The sequence below is a fragment of the Engraulis encrasicolus genome, chromosome 9 (assembly GCF_034702125.1).
Source record: "Engraulis encrasicolus isolate BLACKSEA-1 chromosome 9, IST_EnEncr_1.0, whole genome shotgun sequence".
In the NCBI taxonomy this organism is placed as follows: Eukaryota; Metazoa; Chordata; class Actinopteri; order Clupeiformes; family Engraulidae; genus Engraulis; species Engraulis encrasicolus.
Genome location: NC_085865.1, coordinates 24316567 through 24331566, shown reverse-complemented (window position 1 = coordinate 24331566; position 15000 = coordinate 24316567). Strand labels below are relative to the sequence as shown.

Below are 15000 nucleotides of genomic sequence, written 5' to 3'. Positions count from 1 at the left end.
CACTCAGGACTCGAGCCCTCGTGTGTGTGTGTGGACCCAGGCGTGCGCGAGTACACACACACACACACACACACACACACACACACACACACACACACACACACACACACACACACACACACACACACACACACACACACACACACACACACACACACACACACACACACACGCACACACACACACAGAGGCACAGACAGATGTTCATCGATCATCTGCACACACACAAACATTACAAACATTTCACATACCTGAAAAAGTCCTACCACACACATACTGTATAAACTCCTCACACACACAGGCTAGCATGTGCATGCACATATATGCGCACGCACGCACGCACGCACACACACACACACATACAGACACGTAAGAAAATGGAACACCCATTGGGGAAGCACCAAAACCCTGTGTTCTCATGCTTTATTGCCAGTTTTATTTTATTTTTGTGAAGCAAATTGGACTGCCTCTGTGTATGGTTCTGTGTATTGTTAAAAAGACTTAACTACCATAGTACTACACTATTATAACATCATCAACTATGACATTATTATGATACTACTATTATGGTCCTTAGCAATACGTAATGACTTAGGTTATTGCCATTCTGATAACAGCAAATTTGTTACAGGAGCCATGTCTTAATGCGTTAAGATGCAGGTCATCCATAACTGCTACACATATGTGTAAAGTCTTGTGTATTCTTGTTTTCACCACAATAAATTACTAAAAAGTATCTGAGTGCTCCAGTCATCCCTGGCCTAGTCTTTCCGAAGTGGACCAGTTTACTCTATCTTGTGTATTCTGTTTATGTATGTACTGTATGCTACTGGACTTAATTTCCCTTGGGATTAATGAATGACGCTCTACTACTCTACTGTCATCCACACATATGTGTAACGTCTTCCGCTTTGTTATATCCCTTCCTCAGGTCTACCTAAGATGCAGGTGATCCGCAACTACTACGGGGTGCCCGTCCCCGTCGGCGGCCCGCCACTCAACATCCAGGTCGGGGACGTCATAGAGCTCCTGGGCGCAGACCTGCACAGCACCTGGTGGCAGGTAAGAGGAAAAGAGGGATGACACACAGAGAACGTTATTCAGAGATGGAAAGATAAGGAAATGCTGACTAATGTTGTAATGTTCTTTGGCCTTTTTCTTTTTTAATATAAAACGCAATTTGAAAAGCAACCGTTTCTTTGCATTGCATTTAGCAAATGCTTTTATCCCAAGCAGCTTACAAATACTACAATGTATTGGTCACAACAGTACCTGAAGCAGCGTGAGGATTTGCTCAATGTAGAAGTCCTAGTAGAACATTCTTCACAAATTTTTAGGATTAGAACCTGCAACCTTCCGATCTCAACTTCCAAACAAATCCCTAACCTTTAGGCCAAATCCCAAATCCCTGACAGCATTACCTGGTCTGGAGCTAGATCTTAAAACATGGTACATGGTTTTATCTGTGTCCTGGTTGTATCTGTGATATACATCTGAACTGACACTGCGAACAATGTCATTGCCTTCACTATAGGCAAGGTCATTGACACCTGTGCAACCCAGAACATGTTGTACCAGGTGGCTTGTAGTGTTGTATGGCATGGCCATCATTTGTCATTTACTTTTATGAGGTTCTTTTCTTACCCCATACATCAGTTGTTAGAGAGGAAGTAGTGCAGTGCTGTGACGTCAAATGAGTTATCTGGAATGATTGAAGCACAGAGATCAAGAGTTTCCTGAATATTTGTTAGTGTCTGTCAGTTGTCTGTTGTCTATTGTCTGTTGTCTGTTGTCTGTTGTCTGTTGTCTGTTGTCTGATGTCTGTTGTCTGTTGTCTGTTGTCTGTTGTCAGTGTGTTCACATGGCAAGGGCATTGCCATCTGTGCAGTACTGTACTGTACATTGTTAACACACTGTTATTACCGGTAGGGTTATACTGGTAATGTAGCCATCAATTTTTCCACTTGCTGTATGATGTAAATGTCGTAGTAACATTTACTGCAACACTCCATTTCATGACTGGAGCAGATCGTAGCACAAGCAGTGAAGACACTGGAGCAGAGACATGAAGTGGCAGAGCACTTGTGTCAAGTCTCTCGCACCCATAACACAGACCATATCAGAGACACTTATAATCCCTCTCAGAAGCCCACTCTGCTGCGCAATACGCCACCACCTCCCTTCAGGTCTTCTCATTCAAGTCCTTTTTTGTTATCCTTCATCGTGGTAAAGAGAGTCAGCTCTTTCCATCTCTGCATCCATCTGTGTGTGATCGGTTTGGGGGGGGGGGCTCCAGTGACAAACTTGTCTCTGTCAGAGCCGCCCGCCAGCAGCTGTGCTCTCAGCGCCCTCACTGAGCGCGCTCAGACGGTCCCTGCCCATTGGGGGCCATGCAGTCACGTCTCTGCGTCTCTGTGTCAGCCGTCTTGAAGATGAATGGGGATAATCTGTACCCCTCCTGCAGCTTTGGTTTCCGCATCAGAGCTGTTGGTTCAAGCTGTATGTCGTGTGTTGTTTTGGGCTAACGAGACGAGAGCTAGCAGAGTAGCCAACGTGGAATGAGTCAGAGAAATACTACTGTATAGTAGACAGAATGGGCGTAAAGCTGCTATTGTGAGTTAAATGAAATGATGAAGGTTTGTCATCGTTTGTCATCGCCTTTCTTTTTTTTGATACAAAGCAATAGACAATCCTGTCTTTATGGTCACGTGTCACAATACAATATGCATTTGGACTATTCTCATAAAGACTTGTGTATATGCCTTACGACCCATATGACTAATATGCCATGGAGTCCTTTGAGTCTCCAGTGAGATCCTTGTTCATATGCACACACATACAATTTCTTTCTCTTTAAAAGTGCTACGTGACTTTACCTAATATAAGTACACTCCTCTTTTTGAAAAGACGCTGCAGGGTGGAGAGCGGTGACTGTTGACAGCCCGGTGCCGAACAATGTGAACATAATTGATTGATGCATTCTGCAAACACAACGATTATGTGTTGAGGCAGAGACAAAAGAGGTGGCGTGTGGACACCCATGGATGGTGGCAGGGTGCAAAGTCACCGTGTAGCAGGCTCTAAAAAATAACAGTGACTGACAATTCGGGCGCCACATGAACTGTAAAGGCTAATTTATACTTATTGGCGCTGACGGTTGCAGAGCCTGTGCAACCGTCTGTGCGCGACCACGCCCCCCGCGCAGAGGCTCTGCAACCGTCGTCGCGCGCCTCAAAAAAATCCTGACTACGCGACAGACGGTTGCGAAGGTCGCAGAGAAAAGGCGCCGTGATTGGTCGTCTCGCTACTTCCTTGTTCTCGTGGCGGCACAGCTCTCCGGTAGATTACGAGAGCCAAACTGTCAATATTCTGTGGAATACGAACACTTTCTTTCTAGTGTGTGTAAATAAATGAAACTACAATGACTGAATTAGTAAGTAACAAACAAACAATACTGTACATCAGTTTAGCACTCACGGCACTATGCCTGCAGTCTGACTACTGTACTGTAGCCTTGTAGCTATGTAGCCAAATGTGGCTAACGACATGAGACCTCGTGCGCAGATCTATAACATCAACAGTGGTAAGCGACCGTAACCAACAGGCGCCGTTGCTGAACTATAATCTGCCCTTAATATGTACTACCTGTTGGCTATGAATTATTATGATTATTATTTTATTCATGAATTGATTTTTTATTAACACTTGCTTTGTGTTGTGACAAAGCATCCTTTTTATTTTGTGACAAACCCCCCCCCCCCCTATAATTTCTTACTGTTATATCTGTTTGGCATAATGGCATACAGCACATACAAAGGCAAGGCAAGGCAAGTTTATTTGTATAGCGCATTTCATACACAGGTGCAACTCAATGTGCTTCACAAGATTAACAAATGCAAAAAAGAAAGGAAAATACCCACACACAGGATATTGTGAGTAGTCCCAAACTGTCCCACCAGGTGGCACAGATATTTTGTTGTTCTTCCTTCTTTAGTTGTAAGAGTATTGTGGTTCTTCAATGGTGTCTGTGGTGCCACTGGTACCCCCCTGACTGTCCCCCACTCTCTATTCTCTTCTCCCGTTCACCCACTCCTCTCCTCCTATCCATCCTCTAATTCCCCCCACTCTCCACCCTCACTCATCCCCTCCTCGCCCCCCCCCCCCCCCCCTCTCCATCCACTCGCCCACTCCTTTATTCCTCCACCCTCCCCCCTTCCTCACTGGCCGAGGCTAACACCTCCATGTCACTTTCGCCCACTCCACTCTCCACCCTCACATCCCCTCCTCATCCTTTCTGCACCTCCTCTCATCCCCTCCTCTTCCTTTCTCCATGACTTTACTCCACACTCTCTCCATCCACTCCCCCACTCCTTTCTTCCTCCACCCTCCCCAGTTCCTCACTGGCAGAGGCTAACACCTCCATGTCACTTTCGCCCACTCCACTCTCCACCCTCACATCCCCTCCTCATCCTCCCAGCTCCATGACTCTCTCCCCGGCTACTCGCCCACTCGTCTCTTCCCAACTCCCCTCACTGGCAGAGGCTATAACGCCTCCCACCTCCCACCTCCCACTCTCCACTCTTACTCATCTCCTCTTCATCCTCTACGCCCTGGCTGGCATGGCAGTGCCCTTGTCTGGGGCTGACCCAGGAGGAAGTTGGGGGGGCATTTGGTGTGATTTCCTGAGGCTTTGGCACGCAAGCTTGCAACCATTCAGTCGCACAGGAAACAATAACAACCTCTCTCTCAATTGCCAGACAAGACCTTGGCCAGTCGTTCGGCCAGCAAGCAAGCCGGAGAAAGCCCCCGGTTTTTCTCCTCCAAAGCTCTGTCTGTCTCAACAATCCCCTTCTCCATTCAGCTTCCTCTTCTTCATGACTCATCCAGCCCAATATTTATCTGCTGTATTTATTCATTTATTTTCCTTCGCTCAGCGGTGCTTTTAATTTCATCCAATGCTGCCTGAGAGCAAAGAGGAGGAGAGTGGTGCTTGTATTGGGGGTTTGCTGGCTGGCAGGGCCCAGCTGGTTGATGGATACATCCAAGTCGCCGTAGTTTTGTTGATTTATTGGATTTTGATTTGGCGCTGAATTATTGCACATCACGTCACACACAACAAACCTCAACAAGATACACGCACGCACACACTGAAATGCACACTAACACGCATGCATGCGCGCACACACACACACACACACACACACACACATGGACACACACACATGGACACACACCACCCTCATGTATTGACGCACTGAAAATTTGCATCCCCTCATTCAGCTCCCCCCACCCCCCACCTCACAGCTCACTGACACTGACTGGAATTACAGACGCCACACGCACACGCAAAACGAAAACGAAGCACACGCGCATGCGTTCATTTTCATGCTCTCGATTCGTCTCCCGGGCAACACAACACGCGCGGAAAGGAAAGACAATTATTTCAGCATGCCGTGCCGGCGTAGTCAGACAAATAGAATCAATCCCGGTAATTTCATTCCAACCTTTTGGCTGCCATCTGCTTACTCCGGCGAGGTTATGAGTTTAATCGTTACCGCCGCGATGTGGCAGCACTGGGGCGGGGGGGTTTGGGTGGTAGTGTGGCAGAGGAGGGGGTCACCCTAACCAGCCCCCTGCAGAAGAGGCCCCTCCGCCCCGCGAGCTAGCTCTGATAAAATGTCATTACGCTAAATGCATTGTGGCTGTGGCCTAAGGATCGGCTTACAAATCGAATTTGTCCCCTCCCAAGAAAGGGAGATGTGTATGTGCGCGTGCATGCATGCGCACACACACATACACACATGCATACACACACACACACACACACACACACACACACACACACACACACACACACACACACACACACACACACACACACACACACACGCGCGCGCACACACACAGACTGTGCGAGAGAGGGAAGAAAGAAGTCAGAGAGAGAAAGAGAAAGAGAGGAGAGAGCAAGAGAGAACAAGAAAATAAAAATCAAGTGAATATCTGAGAGAGAGAGAGAGAGAGAGAGAGAGAGAGAGAGAGAGAGAGAGAGAGAGAGAGAGAGAGAGAGAGAGAGAGAGAGAGAGAGAGAGAGAAAGAAACGTGCTCTCTCCATCTACTTGGTGAAAGACTATCTGGAGGCTAGAAACAGCTAACCAGAAGGAGAGAGGGGTAGAGGCAGCCTTTACACAGACACCTCTCTCTCGAGTGTTTAAAACTCTCTTCACATTTTTGGTGCCTCTCCCATCTCTCTCGAGGCAGGCGTGACCTTTGCGTGAGTTTTATGACTTCATTGGGTTGGATATCGTGGAATAATGAAATCATTACTCACATCAGATGATTTAATCTGCATAATCACTCAGCCTGTCATGAAAGATTGGGCCTTGGACTCATATGCAGTATACATAGATAAGACACACACACGCGCGCACACACACGCGCACACGCGCACACACACACACACACACACACACGCACACGCACGCACACGCACGCACACACACGCACACGCACACACACACACACACACACACACACACACACACACACACACACACACACACACACACACACACACACACACACACACACACACACACACATGCACAGGGCCATGTGTTGAGTCACATGCTTAAGTGTTTTGTTTTGAAAGTCAGCTGTCTCATGTCTTGTGACGTGTGCTGTGTGCGTACACACTTCATAATACCACTCACACAAACACGCTGTCAATCTTGTATATGCCACCATTCCTTTTTTAATGCTGCAGGTGCATTCAAATGCACATTGCCCATTGTACATTATGGTAATTATCATAATAATAGTAATAGGTCACATCTGTACCTCGAAGTGAAAGCCCAAACACAAAAACAGGAAAAAAAATGTGTTTGTGTGTTATGTAATACCCTAATGGGGACTTTGACAAGGCTCTAAGAGGCAAACTCAGGGCCTCCCCTGGGATAAGCTCAATGTAATGGAAACAAGAAAAAAAACACCATTCTATTATATTTGTGTTAAGAAAGACTAAGAAAGGACTGAATAAGGTCCAGGTTGCTGTCGAGTCGAAAAAGCACAAACCACAGCTCATGGGAGTGTAAAGCTTATGGGGGTGGCTTTTCTGTTGTCGTTTTCAGTCTATTGTAGTTTATGTCGTCAGCTATGTGTGTTTTTTAACGCTGTGCTGACAAGATGTTGGCTTTAGTCTTCGTTTTTTACCTCAGTCAAGGAGGTCATGTTTCCGGTTGCATTGGTCTGTTTGTCTGCCTATCTGTCTCTCAGCAGGATAACTCAATAAGTTATGTGCGGATTTTTGATGACATTTTGTGGAGTTGTTGTAAACGACAGAAGGAACAAGTTATTACATTTTGGTGGTGATCCGGATCACGATCCGGATCTATGCATTTTTTAAAAGATTCTTCAATATTGAATAGGGTGAATTTTGACATTCTAGTTTCTAACTAAAAGAAGGCAGAAATACTTGAAAAAAATAGGGTGTAACATAGTAAAATGTTCTATCAAACAGCTTCCTTGGCGGAGGCCTTTACTCTCTGAGTGCATTTCTCGTTTCAGATTGTAATTCCAACATCGTTCTAAAAATTGTATCTTGTCGCTCTGCCTGTTTACTTGTGCTGTCAAACTCATCTTGCCGGCAGCTGACATAGCCGCCAGATTACTGTGGCGAGACTAGACTAGACACCACTTTGTTTTTGATTCTGCTCAACACTCACTCTGCGTCTCTGTGAATGCCATTTGGACTATAATTAACTCTGGCTGTAAAATGTGTACGGCTGTGTGTTGCAAGCTAATTGTTGCTGAATTATTGAGTGTGTGTGTGTGTGCTTTTGTGTGTGTGTGTGTGTGTGTGTGTGTGTGTGTGTGTGAGTGTGTGTGCGCGCGCGCCTGTGCGCCTGTGTGCCTGTGTGCGTGTGTGCGTGCGTGTATGTGTGTGTGTGTGTGTGTCAATCAGCCAAATGAAATGCAATTATCTGTCATGGTTGCAGGGTAAAGTCGTGGCGACGCGAGAGGTTGGCTTCTTTCCAAGTGACGCAGTGAAGCCGTGTCCGTGTGTAAGTATAAATTCTTCTCCATGTTCCAGTGTCGTGTTGTAGTAATTGTTTCAGACCCTGGACAGGGAATTTCATTTCATGCAGGCTTTTAAGTAATGCTACATTTGTTTTTATGGTGTACATATTGTACGGTCGAGCTCCTGCCAGGAAGAAATGTAATATCCTGACTGTGCAGACTTTTGGCCCTGGCTTGCAGCCTAACTTGGGATCAGTGATTTGTTTCTGTAGCTTTCAAACCCAATGTATAATTTGAAATGAGCTAGAATCGTAGAATAGTCCATATACATAGAAGCTAAAAGCTACTGAATACTGTAGTATATTAAACTTGTAAAATGCTTCGTATTTGGACTATACACGTCTTCTATGGGACATTTCTCCATTTCTTATCTCTCTCAAATACCTACCATAAGACCTGTGTAGCCTTTAGTCACATACTTAATATAAAATTGTCCCATTTCTCATTTTCCTCATGTAAGTCTTGTGTACCAATTGAATCCCCTTGTCATTTGTAAGTACATATTTGGTTTTGGGTTTCAACATGTGAGCAGGTGCATTCATCTACATCTGCAAAAGTGAAATCCTGGTGTTGTTGCTGTTTGTGCAGCACAAGGCAGTCCGTGTGGTGTTGTAAAAGGTGCCCAATCACAGAGTGTATCCCAGTAAAACACCATTATCTCTGTGCACACATTGCAGCAGCGATAAGAAAGCCATTTGGGGCGTTTATGGGGTTAATTACCAAACCACCTGTTGCCGAGGCATTTACACACGGGGCTGCAGCCAGACATGCAGCTCTGGCCTGCAGGGGAAGGGTCGGGGGAAAGTATGCAGATGTGATTTGACTAGAAATGTAATTTCTCTCTTCCCTTCTGTCTCGCTCTATCTATTTGTCTGTCTGTCTGTCTGTCTGTCTGTCTGTCTGTCTGTCTGTCTGTCTGTCTGTCTGTCTGTCTGTCTGTCTCTCTCCCTCTCTCTCTCTCTCTGCTCTCCCTCTCTCTCTCTCTCTCTCTCTCTCTCTCTCTCTCTCTCTCTCTCTCTCTCTCTCTCTCTCTCTCTCTCTCTCTCTGCTTCCCCCCCTCTCTCTCTTTACACCCTCACTTTTGATCTACCCCCATCTCTATTTTCCTCTCTATGTCTCCTCAGGTACCCAAACCTGTTGATTACTCCAGTCAGCCGTGGTAAGTGGTGGTCGTCAGTGTGTGTGTGTGTGTGTGTGTGTGTGTGTGTGTGTGTGTGTGTGTGTGTGTGTGTGTGTGTGTGTGTGTGTGTGTGTGTGTGTGTGTGTGTGTGTGTGTGTGTGTGTGTGTGTGTGTGTGTGTGTGTGTGTGTGTGTGTGTGTGTGTGTGTGTGCGTTTGATCCGCATGCCTGCTCTCTCCCCCATTCAGTAGAAGAGGGTAGCACTGAAATAAGTGGAAATAATGACGCAGCCTGAAGTGCTGATGGCCACCTGACAGCCGTACCGTGACCAGCCAATGGCATTAGGCTGTCACCACCAAATAGAGCCGTCAGAGTGCCGGGCGAGCAATACAGCAACGATCGCCAGTTACTGCCGAGCGCCGCGGTGCAATTTCCTTTTAGTTGTCTGGCCTTGACTTGACGTGCCCGCTCGCTCGCTCACTTTTAAATGCAATTGGGGAAGCCACTTTCAGGAAGTGTCGTTTGAAATAAAATAAAAACCCAATCACCACCACCACACTTCTGGCGATCTGACACATCCAAGTTTATTTAACGACTCACGCATTTCCCCACTCCACCGTTTCCATTTACTTATTTGTTTATTGATTTCCACACTTTTTTGCATTTTCATTTTCATTTATATTTTACAGTTTTTTCCCCCTGTGGCCTCCATACACATATTGTCCACAGGTTACTTTCCCTTCTATTAACTGTACATACCCTTTCACATGATTTTTCTTAGCTGTGACCTCCATATACACGAAAAAAAAACATAACATAGTGACCTCAGGTTGACCTTTGACCTCTGACCTTTGCCCTCCTCTGCCCTGCGTTTAGGTTCGCTGGGCAGATGGAGAGGGGGCAGGCTGAGGTGGAGCTGACCAACCGCGTCAACAGCACCTACCTGGTGCGGCACAGGAGAGGGGAGAGCACCGAGTACGCCATCAGCATCAAGTGAGTACGGCGCGTCGCGCAAAACTAACGCGTTAGAGGTAGAGTATGTGATTTTAGTAGTTTATTTTCAAAATATATGCTGCCCATTCACAAATATGATATTTACTAAGTAATTGCATTAGTTTAGCCAAGTTACATTGCATTACGTTGCATTTGCCAAGTAAGAAAATAATATTTACTAGTTAGTACTACTGACTAATAGCCATAACTTCTGGAATTTACATAATTACATTGCATTTACATAATTACATTGGATTTGCCAAGTAACAAACTATATTTACTAGTTAGTACTACCAGGGCTGTAGTGGAGGGTAAACGCACGTAAACGCCGTTTACGCACCTCTGGAATTTAGGAAATAGCGTTTACCCACCTCTAATAGCGTTTACCCACCTCTAAATAGCGTTTACGCAGCTCTTAATGGCAATTACGCACGTCAAAGTTCCCTGCGCCTTGTGATCTGCCGTTGGAATAATCCAAAACAAATTTGGTTTCATTTAAAAAATAGCATAACATACTTAACGCTTTAGTAGGAATCATTTTCATCTGCTCTGTATTCGGGTATGTGACCTTCCAATCAGTGCCTTTCGGCTGCGGCGGCGACACCAATCAGGATCCAGGGAATATGTAAACACATACACGTTGTGTAGTTGCCTGCCTGCCTGCCTACCTGTTCAAAGTTAGTCATCATGGATATTAGGAGATATTTGAAGAGACCATCCAGTGCTTCCACTTCCGCAGATGCCAGCAAAAGGCCTCAAGTACAAAGTAAGACTGACAGAGATCAATTTACATGAGTCGTTAAATGTGCTTCATAAATAAGTTTGACTTGACGAATTATGGCAATGACAGAACGAGCTTTCAGATTAGCTAATGCGTAGTCATGCTATCCTTGTACAGTATTGCACTCGTCATCCACCGCTAGTCATTATATCACGAAAGCTAGCAATGCCACCAGTGTAATTTTACAACAATAATTTTACAGCACGAGACGTTCTCGTGCTTCAAGGTGAAATGAGAATAGCAAATCAAACTAGAAATGCACCCAGAGTGTGCAGACCTCCGCCAACCTTTCATGTAGCCTGTAGTGAACCGGGTACCTCTCCCTCCTTGGCGCTGTCTGTTATCTGTTATACCACTATTCGCCGTTATTAATATTATCTCCAGCCTTCGTGAACTTCAACTGAGCAGGGAAACACTCGGAGAACAATTAACTCCGCGAAAGCTGATTTGGTTGACAGGGCAAACACTCTGCGATGATATGTGTGCCATATTGTATATTATTATTATATCATTTGGTGTGCTATTGGCTACGCAGCCATGTAGGCACAGCAAATCCGCGCGTAATAGCCTATATTCTGGCTGTGGTCACTGTCCATCAATCCACCTCGCAGGCACGCCCTGTCATAGCTCAATTCACCTCGGCCACCTTGTGGCAGGCCGCGAAATAGCAGCGAACGAACAGAGCGACAGACGGACAGACATGGTAGCACAGAAATCGGGCGATCACATAACCTCCTGGCGGAGTTAATAAAAGGTCAATTGTCATTCTAAATACCGCAAAAATATGATTTATGTGATGGCTTACATATGATTTTTTTTTAAAACAGCCATTGAATTGGCAAGTGTAAAACAAAAATAGCAATCTTGTATTTTCTAAATATAAAACAATATAACAAAAAACATGCTGTAGGCCTATAGGCTATTTATGCTGACATAGGTAGTTATAGCCTATGAGTGATTCTTTAACTTATGTTGTCAGTGTAATTGGCAGGCTGCTTAACTGGTGTTCTCAGCCCCACAACTCTTAAATTCTACTTTTTCAGGCAGTGATGGTACAGGCAATGAGGCAGAGATCACAGGGAGAGGAGAAACATCAGGAGATCAGAGAGAGATAGAAGAGGAAAGATGAGGAAAGGAAAGAGTACCAACAGAGAATGAGGAAACAGAGAAAGATGAAATAGGAGATGAAGAAACAGGTAGTGCGAGAGGAGACACACACACACACACACACACACACACACACACACACACACACACACACACACACACACACACACACACACACACACACACACACACACACACACACACACACACACACACACACACACACACACACACACCATATCTACTGTAGCCTGGATAGTTCTTACTCTACACATACTTTTCTTTACTGTTGAAATTTTAATTGATTTAATATGACTTCAACTGATAACGTCATGGAATAAGGCCAGGACAGCCATACAGATTCGCGACACCTTGTGTTGCTTTGTGCTGTGCTGTGTCGCGTCGCGTCACGTTGCGTCGCGTCACGTTGCGTCGCGTCACGTTGCGTCGCGTCACGGTCTGTCTGATCAAAAAATTCATAGTTTACCCACCTCTAATTTGACCACTACAGCCCTGAGTACTACTGACTAATAGCCATAGCTTCTGGAAATGACCTACCCCCATACATAGGAGGCAGGGGTCAGACTACACTAGTAGTACACTGAGCGAGTAACTAGTAGTGTTATGTGTTTGAATGTAGCTTTAGACTACACTAGCAGTGTGATGGCAGTTGCAGGGTTGGCCTTGATCCCTTCTTAATCATACTCCCAGTCGTCCCCCCCTCTCTCTCCCTCTCTCTCTCTCTCTCTCTCTCTCTCTCTCTCTCTCTCTCTCTCTCTCTCTCTCTCTCTCCCCCCTCTCTCTCTCTCTCTCTCTCTCTCTCTCTCTCCTCTCTCCCCCCCCTCTCTCTCTCTCTCTCTCTCCCCCCCCCCCCCCTCTCTCTCTCTCTCTCTCTCTCTCTCTCTCTCTCTCTCTCTCTCTCTCTCTCTCTCTCCATCTATCTCTCTCTCTAACACACACACACACATTGTCTTTCTCCTTCTGTATTTCATTTTTTAATCCTGTAAAAGGAAAACACCCACTATAGTGTGTATCTGGAAGCCCTACCTCTTTTCCCCTAGTACATTCAAACTTGTATGCATTCAAATTCCACCGGGGCAGCCCACCTTGTTTTCCAACAGGGACCATTCCTTTGCCTCGTGTTTCAAAACATACTTGACCCGCCGATCGGGACCTCGGAGGACGTTGGCGCCAGGTGCCATTGATTGGAGAGTCACCTCTCCACTCACAGAAGGTTGGGGGGTGGGAGGGGGGCATGCAGGAGAGATCTTCCCTATCTAATCTCACTGACTGTACCCTTATGAGCAATAATGGTCACGTCTCGACTGATAAGCTTTGGAGAGGCGTTGCACCATTGTAGATAGAACGTTGTGGGCTAATCATTTGCAAACATGTTTACATCAGTAAACATTAGTTTACTGAGACGCTCACAGTGTATTCCTCATATCGTTCCTACAATGTTTTGCAGCAAAGGCTATGTCTAAATTGCGACACATACTGTACATTAAATTACACTTAGCTGACACTTTTATTCAAAGCAACTTACAATTATTGTACAGGATATTGGAAATGTGAGGCTAGCATGGATGGAGGTGTAGGAAGAAGTAAGGGTGGGATTCGAACCTGTAACCCTCTGATCTTAACACCACCTCCCTAACCATTAGGCCACAACTGCCCTTTGTTTTGTTGCTTCAGTCTGAATGGAAATGGAGGTCAACGCACATGATGCCTCAACAAAACTGTTTTTCAATGACCACTCAGCGTAGAGTATTTACTGCATTAGGAGCCTGTCAGAGTTACTGGGTCTGTTGGTTCAACAGTGTACCAGTGGTGAAAATGAAAAAAAAAAACATACAGTTCATTCTCGATTGATCCAGGTCCATGTACTGTAAAACTATGTACTATATGTTTAGTCAATATTCAGCCACTTACCGTACCGTACATGCACTCTCACACTTGAACATGCAGTCTCATGCTTACCTGCCTATACACACACATGGATAATTAGTCAAAAGGACAGCAAAACACTGAAGGACATACCTGTGTAATGAGAGAGAGAGAGAGAGAGAGAGAGAGAGAGAGAGAGAGAGCAAAGACAGAGAAAGAGACAGAGAAAGAGAAAGAGAAAGAGAAAGAGAAAGAGAGAAAGAAAATATGCCGCCATCTTGTTGCTCTAAATTAAACTTTGGCATTTCACATTAACAACAGGCCTGGCGAACCCGCTGGATATATTTTTTCTTCTTCTCCCAAGCCTTTACAAACAATATGGATTAGGGTGCTGTGATCACAGCTTATTCTGCAGTCAGGCCAATGAGAGTCTCATTACCGTCAGTAATGGAGATCGGGGTGGGGAGTTTAGTGTGTGTGAGGGTGGATAAAGCACTGTGTCTGCCTGCACTACAGAATGGCTGAGTCAGTTAGATTGTTTTCGTAGACTACATGTTACCATTTCATATGTTTTGGCGCTCAACTTCTTGGAAAAACGAAAGTCTTTGGGTGCGCGATAAAATGTATCAACTTAAGGAAGAAAAATCCGCACTCACAAACTGCGTCTCATTATTTATTTATATTACCACCATGTCCAAAAAGCAAACGCGTTTCGGCTATCAAGCCTTCATCAGTGCTATCAAGCTTCATCGGCTATCAAGCCTTCATCAGTGCTATCAAGACTTCATCAGTGCGTGCGTGCGTACTTACCACGCACTGATGAAGGCTTGATAGCCGAAACGCGTTTGCTTTTTGGACATGGTGGTAATATAGATAAATAATGAGACGCAGTTTGTGAGTGCAGATTTTTCTTCCTTAACCATTTCATATGTAACTGACATAATGTTCCAATACTGTTCCCACGCTTGTGGCATGGTGAGAGTCACCAACACCTACTACTTTTAAGATATAGCTACTTATATTGTATGTAATGTTGA

The 15000-nt window shown here is 45.3% G+C and overlaps 1 protein-coding gene across 3 annotated transcripts in view; it reads left to right on the top strand.

The window, feature by feature from the left end:
* The window catches only part of LOC134455621 (guanine nucleotide exchange factor VAV3), a 196297-nt gene that overhangs the window by 132623 nt on the left and 48674 nt on the right, over positions 1-15000 (top strand). For all 3 annotated transcript variants that reach the window (XR_010036135.1, XM_063206800.1, XM_063206801.1), the window contains exons 20-23: positions 932-1062; positions 7995-8060; positions 9201-9235; positions 10072-10188. Coding sequence is in view for 2 of the 3 variants with exons in the window: in XM_063206800.1 (XP_063062870.1) it covers positions 932-1062; positions 7995-8060; positions 9201-9235; positions 10072-10188 (349 nt within the window). In the remaining variant the exon portion in view is untranslated. The remainder of the gene's footprint in view (positions 1-931; positions 1063-7994; positions 8061-9200; positions 9236-10071; positions 10189-15000) is intronic.